General features: G+C 51.3%; 3 protein-coding genes across 11 annotated transcripts; 1 reads left to right on the plus strand and 2 right to left on the minus strand.

The window, feature by feature from the left end:
* Window positions 1-1384: 1384 nt before the first annotated feature.
* ccdc96 (coiled-coil domain containing 96) lies at window positions 1385-5415 on the minus strand. 8 transcript variants are annotated; one of them, XM_057027309.1, is made up of 6 exons: window positions 5273-5415; window positions 4641-4682; window positions 4286-4358; window positions 2410-3270; window positions 1881-2225; window positions 1385-1812 (listed from the first exon to the last, which is right to left on the minus strand). In XM_057027309.1, exons 3-6 carry the CDS (start codon window positions 4307-4309, stop codon window positions 1480-1482), a joined length of 1563 nt encoding a protein of 520 aa, XP_056883289.1. In that variant the 5' UTR covers window positions 4310-4358; window positions 4641-4682; window positions 5273-5415; the 3' UTR covers window positions 1385-1479. The 8 variants fall into 8 exon arrangements, with proteins under 8 accessions (XP_056883289.1, XP_056883288.1, XP_056883290.1 ...); XM_057027308.1 differs by having other exon boundaries at window positions 4286-4361; XM_057027310.1 differs by having other exon boundaries at window positions 4286-4382.
* Window positions 5177-8218, plus strand: tada2b (transcriptional adaptor 2B). Its single transcript, XM_057027317.1, has 2 exons — window positions 5177-5488; window positions 5918-8218. The coding sequence occupies exons 1-2, from the start codon at window positions 5219-5221 to the stop codon at window positions 7124-7126; spliced, it is 1479 nt and encodes a 492-aa protein (XP_056883297.1). The 5' UTR covers window positions 5177-5218; the 3' UTR covers window positions 7127-8218.
* A 4-nt stretch (window positions 8219-8222) lies between these two features.
* On the minus strand, window positions 8223-10162 carry grpel1 (GrpE-like 1, mitochondrial). 2 transcript variants are annotated; one of them, XM_057027318.1, is made up of 4 exons: window positions 10001-10162; window positions 9293-9440; window positions 9090-9171; window positions 8223-9014 (listed from the first exon to the last, which is right to left on the minus strand). In XM_057027318.1, exons 1-4 carry the CDS (start codon window positions 10066-10068, stop codon window positions 8674-8676), a joined length of 639 nt encoding a protein of 212 aa, XP_056883298.1. In that variant the 5' UTR covers window positions 10069-10162; the 3' UTR covers window positions 8223-8673. The 2 variants fall into 2 exon arrangements, with proteins under 2 accessions (XP_056883298.1, XP_056883299.1); XM_057027319.1 differs by having other exon boundaries at window positions 9293-9441; window positions 10005-10134.
* Window positions 10163-10637: the final 475 nt, after the last annotated feature.

The raw sequence follows: 10637 nt of genomic DNA on the forward strand, positions 1-10637 counted from the left end.
TGGTTCTGGAGCAGCTTTGCTGTGGGCACCAGCAGAAATCAGAGTCCAAACACGGGCACGGGCATCAGAGCCTTACAGAGGGAGGGTTCTCCGCAGTTTCCACTAAAAAACCTCATTTTTAACTGCAGGTTCTGTGAAACGCTTCATCTGTAGAGCGACATAATATCGCGATCAAAGAGGTTTGTGGTTAAACTCTCGGAGGATTTTCACGTTCGCTCACACATGAGACGCAAACGGAAAAAGACCCTGCAGCCGATGGTTCCCGCTGGCTTTTCATCTGGTTTCGTAGCTAATTTTAACATTAAATGATAAACGTTTTCACATTTTAATGCGCTGGAAACCCGTAATAGCAGCCAAGCGCTCCAGGGAGCAGCATCCCTCTATAATGCTGTTAGCGTGATGCTTCCAGCTACAGTGAAATGTAAACTGAGTATTAGTTTTATTATTCATCCGAAATATTCAGACCTCAAACCTGATTATTTAAGGATGTGAGAGCGAGTTCTGGCTTTTGTACGAGAGAATGTGTAGATACTCAAAGAAATCCTGAAGAAAACCAAAATATTCCCTTCTCACTTCTTTATCTAGTAAAGTCAGAATAAACAACAAGTCTTTACAAACTTTTTGGACATTTTGAGCACCTCCCAGACGTCGGGGCCACTGGGGCCAAGTGGTAAATCTTGCACACAGCGGAGGACTGAACCAGGTGGAGCATCGTCCTGCATTCATTCGAGGGTCCTCTTGGAAGCTACTGACTTCTTCTCCACCGCTGTTTGAAGAACGTGTCTTCTAGATGTTGGCAGTAGCTTTGGGAGTTGAGTTTGAGTCCATCGTCAACCCGAAAAGGTGCAACAAGTTCATTGCTTTTAATTCCAGCCCATTCCAGAACCTCAGCTCCACCTTGCTGGTGTCTGAGCCGGAGTGCACCTCTGTGGCCCTGGATGGTCCATCTGGTCCAACCACCAAGGGTCACTCTTATCCCATCAGTCCATAAACCCTTTGTCTTCAGATATTTCTTGGCCCGTTTGGGTTTCAGCCTATCTTACCTGGGCAGCGAACAGCTTGTACTCGTGGACCTGCTCTGTAGGTTGGAGTTCTGGAGTAGGACCGCATTGGAGGGCAGGTGGTTCCCAGCAGCTTCACATTGGATTCTTCTCACATCTCCGGTTCTTGAGATTGTGGACAGAGGGTGATGACCTCCAAGGCCACGCCCTCGTTCGGTAACATCATCCGGCCGGAACCCCTCCAGCTGTCAGCTTTGAGTTGGGAAGTATAAAAATGAGGATTTGGTCAGAATTCTCTCTTGCCTAATAACCGCGGAGTCTTTTCCGGGTCCCCCTCTTGATTCTAGGCAGCGTCAGTAAACCCGGATAAGAAAACAATCTGATCGTATCTCTAAGAAACCTTTATTTCCCATAATAACCAGCAGAACCACCACAAGCATGGGCGTATCTCAGCATACCGATGACCACCTGGTTCCACTCATTGTCCCGATGACCACCTGGTTCCGCCAGGATCACAGCGCTTCTTCCTCTGAGCTTTGTGCTGTTCCTTCAGCGCCTTCAGATGTTGCTCCATGCTGTTGGTGGCGTCCAGAGTGGTCTCCAGGTCCTGCAGCAGCGTCTTGTGTCCCAGGAGCCCCCACTCCTCCTTCAGCCTGGCGTTGTCCTGGTGCAGGTTGCTGCACGCCTGCTGGGTCCTCAGCAGGAGATCCCTCCTCCTGGCCACCTCGGCCTCCAGCTCAGCCAGCTCCTCCCGTCGGAGCTGGACGTGCGTCTCGCTCAAGAAGATTTTCTCCTTCATGTTCGACAGAAGCTGAGCAGAGCGCAGCGCGGTTAACAACACGGAGGCGTTTAGATGTTGCCGTGGACACCTGGACCTACCTCCAAGCTGCTGCAGATCTTCTGCTGCATCTTTACAGATCTTTCCTTGTCCTTCTCAGCTTGTCTCTTCTGCTCCAGCCTTTTGGCCTGCAGCTGCTCAAACTGGACCTGCACGGGGTCCCGATCCTCTTCCCAGTCCCGCAACGCTGCCTCCAGTCTGCGGATCTTGATGTTGAGCCTGATGTTCTTGAGGCGCTGCTTAACCAGCTCCTCCTGATGCTGCTGCTCCGCCTCCAGGATGGAGTCCACTTTGGCCCGAGCCGCTTGGAACCCGAGGCGGCGGCTGAGCTCTGGCACCGCTGCCTTCTTCTTCTGGGCCAGGAACGCTCGCCATTCCCTGTCCACCTGAGGACAATCGGGGACAGGTTAAGACACACCAGAGGAAACATCTGCCCCTTTCTCTCCACACGTCCTCGACCTTCTGAACTGCCCTGCGTTAAAAACAAAAACCCCTTTAGGAATTTTAAAAGTGATCTTTCCTTCTCCAAAACAGCGTCTTCATTTTCACCCACGCAGATTCATGACTGACCTCGTTCTTCTTCTCCTGGCACCGTGAGGCCAGCTCCTTTATTTGCTCCTGAGCTTGCTGGGCCTCGAGAACAAGCTGCTCTTTCAGATCCCTCAACATCTTCATGTTCTGCTGGTACATCTGCAATTGCTCCGCTGAGGACACATCTGAGTCCAGGCCTCCAAAGTTCCTGGAGTTCCTCTTGATGTACTGGGGCAGCTTGGCCTGGAGCTGGCTGCTGTGGTTGAGGGCTTCATCTCGCTGCTCTAACAGCTGCTCTAGGAGCTCCTCATATTCCTGCTCATTCAGGGCACCTTCATCTCCTGGAAAGGCGCTGGACTCTTCTGTCTCCTCATGAGAGGTGTCGTCTTGATTCTCCGGGCCGTCCAAGAGCAGGCTTCCTTCGCCCTCATACTGGAATCCAGGATCAAAACTATCTTCACCGCACAGGTGCTGCTCACCTTCATCAACAGACTGGTCTTGGCCTCCCTCCTCGGGAGCCTCCTCAGGAGCCTCCTCAGGAGTGTCCTCAGGAGTGTCCTCAGGAGCCTCCTCGGGAGTGTCCTCAGCAGCCTCCTCGGGAGTGTCCTCAGCAGCCTCCTCGGGAGTGTCCTCAGCAGCCTCCTTAGGAGTGTCCTCAGCAGCCTCCTCGGGAACCTCCTCAGGAGCCTCCTCGGGAGTGTCCTCAGCAGCCTCCTCGGGAGTGTCCTCAGGAGCCTCCTCGGGAGTGTCCTCAGCAGCCTCCTCGGGAGTGTCCTCAGCAGCCTCCTCAGGAGTGTCCTCAGCAGCCTCCTCAGTAGTGTCCTCAGGAGCCTCCTCGGGAGGAACCTCCTCAGCCGCCCTGGGAACATCTTCATTCAGGTTCTCTGGACTGACATCTTCCTGTGTGGAACAATCTGCTGTAACATCTGCGTCTCTCTCAAAGTCTAATAAATCCCAGAGTATCGACCTCTGTATCTACGCCCCCCAACTGCTTGCTATTGGTTGTCATGGAAACTCTGACCTGGTTAACTCTGGTGCTAGTTTGGAGCAAGCCAAGAGGGTCTATTTCAATGGTGAACACGTGACTTTTCTCGTTCTTTATTCGTAACATTTACATGGGGAAAATCCCCAAGTGGCTGCGAGGAATTTCAAAATAAACCGACGTAGACTCGTTTATGTTTAGTTAAAATCAAAATGCGCCTTTATGGATGTTGTCCCATGTACACGTTTTTTTAAATATACATGTTCTCTATACATCCCACAGCAGGAAAAAGCACAACTGAGTCACATGTTCACTATTTCCTGCAGACAGAATTGAGCGTCTACTGTAACTCACCTTGCTTTCTTTATTTGTTTCCATGGTTACTGACTGTGGTGAATTTATTCCAGTCATAAAGTTGTAATAAAAGGTAGCCGTAAATGAATAACTTTGAATCAAAGCTCCTTTGATCTTTAAATTTGCGTTCCTGTATTCTATTTTTGCATAGGATGTGTGTGGATGGACCACGCTGGAGCAGGAAGTGATGGGATCGTAGGTGTTGGCATCAGCAGAGCTGAGCGCCATTTCTCGGTGGACCCATGAGCAAACCATGGTCACTAGCAGCCGTCGCGGCTTCCACGTGGAAATTTCACTGGAACTTGGCTGGAGAAACGTTTTTGTGTATTGTCCTAGTGTTTTCTGATTTTCCTCTGTTCACTCCTTCAATAACAACAGCCAAAGATTGTCGAGCTGTAATGAGCTACTTCACATATTTACTTTGTAAATGCAGAAGGTCTTAAATTAGGTAACAATGTTCGTAGGTAAGATAAGTTACGTAGTAATGCTCTGCTTTTTACTTGATATCCATGCTGCACTCCCTGTAATTCGCTGTTGTTTCTTGTTTGTATGAGAGTTGTTTATTTTTAATTTACATACAGGCTGCGGGATGGAGTCCGTCATGATGCTTCTGCCTCTCCTGACTACTGTCGGTACAGAGGTCGTTCGCCACCTGCTGGACAGACGTATATTACACCTTGAGGAGAATACGAGGCATACACAGTAAAATAACTACTGGACACAAAAAGCTGTTATGCATGTTATATAATATTGAATATATGATCCCACAGTAAGTTTACAGCGTATCGATCAGTCCACCTAGAAAAAGGCAAATCAGGCCGTACATTTTATCTAATGTGCTACACTTTCTCCGCAGAGCATGCATAAATTTAAACAAAGGCCGCGATAAAGTCACATATATCTTGACAAAAAGATGAAAAAGTCGCGCTCTTACTTTAATCAGGAGCCGCCTGTTTCCTCTGTTTCCTTGGCAACGCTTCAAAGTGACGTATTTACGGAACGCGTCATCCCGTCGCGCGAAATTGAAAAGAAAAGTACAAACTTGCATATTTATTTATTTTTTGCATTGAAAAGACTTATTTTAATATATGGGTTCGGCAGCTGTCTCTGCGTCACATAAAAACCAAGCACACATTTTATTTTAGTTATGTGTACAGTTTATCCTGTGAAGCTAAAGATGAGAATTTGAATATTTCCAGCATTTCCCCCCAAGGTCATCGCGCAGTTTTTGCCCACAACGATTACAAAGGAACACTTTTGCAATATTGATTTTGAGATGCTTATTTAATTATTTATTTTACTCTGATTGTATCCGTACAAATCTGGATGTTTTCTTTGTAAACGTCTCGGTAATGCGGAGAAACTAAAGTTGCTTGAGAACCAGTCTTTCGGGGGTGGGCGTGGCCTTGTCTCATTAATATTAATCACCGAGACGTGAGCTGGTCGCGCGGCGATGACGGCAGTGCGCGCGCGCTGACCCGCCTCCAACAACAGGAGCAGGAGCCAGGCAACATGGCCGACCTCGGGAAGAAGTACTGCGTGAACTGCCTCGCAGACGTGACCAACCTCCGGCTCCGCTGCACCGACTGCCCCGACATCGAGCTGTGCCCGGAGTGCTTCTCGGCGGGGGCTGAGATCGGCAACCACCGGAGGTGGCACGGCTACCAGCAGGTCGACGGCGGCCGCTTCTCTCTGTGGGGTCCCGAGGCGGAGGGAGGATGGACCAGCAGGGAAGAGCAGTCGCTGCTCGATGCCATCGAGCAGTATGGATTTGGAAACTGGGTTCGTTAAAATGACGTTAAAACTCACCCCGCAGGCTCGCAAATGTTTGCCCGCATTTATTTTGACTCCTGATTATGTCGAAGAAGTTCTGCGGTGACCAGATAAGGAGAATCCGTTTGCGCCGTAACTTCTGATGGGCTCCTGAGTTTGTTGACTTCCGCCACCGCAGCAATGACAACAATAACAACACGCGGTCAAATGTTAGACAGGATTTGCGTTAACAGCAAGAATTTTTATGTGTAAATTCACAACGAACGTAAAGAAAAATGCACAGTTTTTCCCGTTGTGGAGGCCTAACTCATGAACATAACTGAAGGTTTTGGTTCCACATCAAACAGACCTTCGCTCCTCGGTTGCGTGTGGCTATCGTTAGCATGCTAATGCATCTCTGCTGTGATTAACACACTTCCTGATGGGCGTGTCTTCCAGGAGGACATGGCGGCGCACGTCGGAGCATCCCGAACCCCTCAGGAGGTAATGGAACACTATGTCACCATGTACATCCATGGAAACCTGGGAAAGGCGTGCATCCCCGACAACATTCCCAACCGGGTGACGGACCACACCTGCCCGAGCGGGGGGCCCCTCTCCCCCAGCCTCACCACCCCGCTCCCCCCCCTGGACATCAGCCTGGTGGAGCAGCAGCAGCTCGGCTACATGCCGCTGCGCGACGACTACGAGATCGAGTACGACCAGGACGCCGAGAAGCTCATCAGCGGACTGTCGGTGAACTACGACGACGAGGACGTGGAGATCGAGCTCAAGCGCGCGCACGTGGACATGTACGTGCGCAAGCTGCGTGAGCGTCAGCGCCGCAAGAACATCGCTCGGGACTACAACCTGGTGCCCGGCTTCCTGGGCAGAGACAAAAAGGAGAAGGAGAAACTGGGCGCGCCGGGCGGCACGGGCGCCACCGGTGGCTCGGGGGGAGGCGGCGCCGGCGCCGTCGGAGCGGGCTCCACCGCGGCGACGGGAGCGGGCCCCATTCCAAGTACTCCCAAACGGAAGATCACCAAGGAGGAGAAGGAGCAGCGCGTGCGGCTGCGGGGGCTCTGCCAGTTCATGGTGCATCGGGAGATCGAGGACTTCTTCGACAACATGCACAAGGAGCGCGTGCTGCGGGCGAAGGTCCGCGAGCTGCAGCGGTACCGCCGCAACGGCATCGCCCGCCTGGAGGAGGCGGCCGAGTACGAGGCGGCGCGCCACAAACGGGAGAAGCGCAAGGAGAACAAGAGCGTGCCGAACTCCAAGCGGGGCAGCGCCGGAGGGGGCGGGCTCGGCTCCGGGGTGGGGCTCGGAAACGTGGCCGGGTCGGGAGGAGGCCTGGCCGGGGGGCCGGGAGGCGGCGGCGGCGGCGGCGGAATCAAGGAGGAGGGCAAAGACGGCGAGTTCGGCGCCATCGAGAACCTGACGGGCTTCGAGCTGCTGTCGGACAGGGAGAAGGTGCTGTGCAGCTCGCTGAACCTCAGCCCGGCCCGGTACCTGACCGTGAAGACCATCATCATCAAGGACCACCTGCAGAAGCGGCAGGGCATCCCGGCCAAGAGCCGGCTGCCCAGCTACCTGGACAAGGTCCTGAAGAAGCGGATCCTCACCTTCCTGACGGAGAGCGGCTGGATATCCAGAGAGGCCTCCTAGCAGAGGGGGGGCGGGGGTGAATTTGTAAATATGTACAAACAAAGCCGGGGCGGTGGAGCAGAATCTATTTTCCTACCTGGGTATAAAAGAGACGCGTCTATATTTCTACTGTCAGGGCAGAACTCTGGTGCTTCTGCCCCCTAGAGGCCCTCGGGGGACGTGCTGATGTTGACTTTGTATGGGTGGAGCCCGACGCTGCGTCTCACTTTTCTGCGTCCTCGCTCCTTCGGCTGGAACGTTACGGCCTCGCTACGATCTCGTCGAGACGAAGCCGTCGCAGACAGAAATCTCTGGTGGTCGTCGGAAGCTTCGGCCTCGCCGGCGAGGGAACGCCAGGACGCCGGCACGGGTCCGGCCGCTGCCCGTGTTCACCATCTACCTCCGCCATCATCCTGCCCGCACCCTTCACCGCCTCGCCACGCGGTGCACGTGGTCAGCGGATCACAACGGATCCCTCTTACCACATCAGAACCAGAGATGTGAGATGCCGTTCGATCTCCACTTCATGGTTAAAGTTTCTCATGCATGGAGGACAATCACACGTGCAGATGGAGGAGACTGTTTACAACCTTTTACTGATGCTTTTACAGAGCCGGATGCCGATTACTCACATTTTCTGCCCTTTTCTTCAGAACAGTTTTTTTTCCGGTTGAGGAGCGTTGAAAACCTCAACACTGCCCCCTACTGGTCAGGTTCGAAACCGCAATTACAAGCTCGTGCATTAATCAACCAAACTTCCCTCGGCGACACAAGCTCTTGTTTTTAATTTATGATCTCGGATGAGCAGATCTCCTACAGAAACTCCCCCGGGGTAGTTTAGGGACGCGTTGCCTCTGTTCAGTTCTGTCAGCGTTGCTGTTTGACGCTGTTGCAGGAAGTCAGACGTCACAGGAGCGGATTCCGTTTTTTTTTCCTGCACCAGGGAAGTTTGGAATGTTGACTTCCTTCTTGTACCTAGTGTAAATATTTTGTAAGATGAATGGCTGAAAACTACGTCTGAAATGTACAGTATTTTGTGTTTTTACAGCGTTTTGTGAATAAAGCGGGTTTGCGGCTGATTCGTGTCGGACGTGCGGAGGCACGAGAGCAAAATCCCTTTGGTTATGTTTACACCTTTATTCAAGGATGCCCTAAAATGTCCTGGGAGAACATACAAATCACTTTTACTCTAAAACCTGTAAGTTCCAGAGCACAGACCTCAGACATGACATAAATAACACAGGTGGAGAGCAGACGCCCCTCTGAAGATGTTTGATGGTCAACACGTGACTTCCTGTCAGGTGGAGGTTCAACGTCCGTCCGAAGGTCTAAAAGTTCTGTTTATTTACACACTGGCGGTCCAAAAGCAACCTGGTCTGGAATGATGATCCGATGACGACGCGTCATGATCAGAGAATGACCGTCGCAGACGTGCGATCTTTCTGTTCCAGGCTGCTGGAGGCCGTCAGGGTGGAAATCTTTGTGGGTGTGGGCGGGGCCTCCGGCAGTCTGCTGCGCTCGTCTGTTGCCGGGGCAACACGACAAATCCCGCCACCTCGGTGATGTCATCATTTCGCGACACCCACCAGCGCCGGCCGCAGGGTGCGTCCGTGGAGCTTGTAGCCCACTTTGGTTACTACGGCGACGGTGCCAGAGCCCTTGCCCTCCACGGGGGCGTGGAAGAGGGCCTCGTGTTCGTACGGGTCAAACTTTTGGCCCTCGGGGTTGAGCCTGACCAGGCCGTGCTTGTTGAACACCTTCTGGATCTGCACCTCGGTCATCACCAGCCCGTCGTACAGGTTCTTCAGGTGAGGGTTCTGATTGGTCACCTCCTCTTTGGGCACGCTCTCTGTGGCCTTCTCCAGGATGTCGGCCACCTCCAGAAGGTCCTTACAGAAGCTGTGGATCCCTGGAGAGGAAACACGGTCAGTTACGCCTTTATTTCTACATGAAGGTCACATTAGTGGGCGGAGTAGGGCTTCACCGTATAACTTAGCATCTTCTATCATCTTCTGACTCCTCGTCCTGAGGTTCTCCGTGTCAGCCAGCGCACGTTTGTACTTCTCCTGTTAACATCAGAACCATTCTTGAAACTTCTCTGATGAATATGGTGAACATTACGGGCTCATGCTGAGACCGGTATGTCAGCATCTTCTTCATGGTCGCCTCTTTTCCCTCTAAACTCACCGTCATGTCCTTAAGCTGCGTCTCCAGCTGGGACTTCTCCTCCAACGCGGCTTTCTCCGCCGTGTTCTGATCGGGCTTCTCAGCCTCCTCCTCTGACCTGGGGCCATTTTTCTGCTGGGTGGCTGTGCACAATAATCGTGGGGAGGATCTTGAACAGAACACAAGATAAGGTTGGTGTGGATCACTTCAGACTTACATAAACTAAAGCCGCAATTATCTATACAAAATGTTTTACACATTTAAGGTAAATGACACGTCACATTATCCCTTAAGACTTCAACAAGCAAGAGTTTAGATTATCTACTAAAGAGGCCACGGTGGAAGAAAATGCTAGAAAACATTTAGTGGAGAACTCGACAGCAGCGAGTCCAACGAGCTAGCTGTTAGCTTAGCTACTGAGCTAGCTAACGTCTATCTCATTTAGGTTATGTCACACTATGTCATCATCCCGTTATTAGCACAATTGCTAAGAGTGACAGACACTGACATAGCTCAGACCTCCAATTGATAAGTTAAGCATAACCACAGGTTTCGTCTGCAAATTACTCGCCGAATTATCAGAATAAAGGTCAACATTGTGTACCACAGTCGGAGGCTAAAGCTAACTCGCCACTATGCCTTCATTAACACATGCGTTTGTCCCAACAAGTCTAGCTTTGCGTGGCCGTAGCGGCCACACTGATTTTGAGCCCAAACGAAAGGTTTTACCTCATCAACAGCGGAGACGTTACAACAGAGTAACTCTGCCTGACGGCTCGTACACACCAGTTCGCCATTTTCAACGATCCAGCGAGCGGCGACAAACCTCCTTGTAACGCACGCTGACGGAACAGCCGACCATGCTGCACACTGGCTGCACCCGCAGCCAATCAGAGTCAGGGGGCGGGACATCTGTTATATTTTACCAATTTATTACTGGCTGCGTGTAACCCCGCCCCTCTCCCAGCTAGTTTGGTTGAAGTGGAAATTTAAGGTGAACGTTGAAACTGACAAGGGTGATTTTTGGCTTATGAAATTCTGATTACAACACGCACACACACACACACACACACACACACACACACACACACACATTTTGTGAATGTAACTAAATGGTAGGTAATTCTGTCAGAGAGAATTGATGATGACGATGCAAAACTTCCATTGAAAAATGTTAAAATTTTTAAAGAAAAAAAATTCAATAACCACATAAGACTGGAAATCAAAACGATAAAGAAGCTGGGAGCACTAGAATATCCCTGTACTCCGCCGCATTACTGCAGTTTCCAATACCTTTAAAAGTTGAACAGGAGAGAGGAGACTTCCAAGAGGATGAAAACTTTTTTGTCTGAGTCAGTAATTCCGT

This window comes from Takifugu flavidus, chromosome 3, assembly GCF_003711565.1.
Source record: "Takifugu flavidus isolate HTHZ2018 chromosome 3, ASM371156v2, whole genome shotgun sequence".
NCBI classification, from domain to species: domain Eukaryota; kingdom Metazoa; phylum Chordata; class Actinopteri; order Tetraodontiformes; family Tetraodontidae; genus Takifugu; species Takifugu flavidus.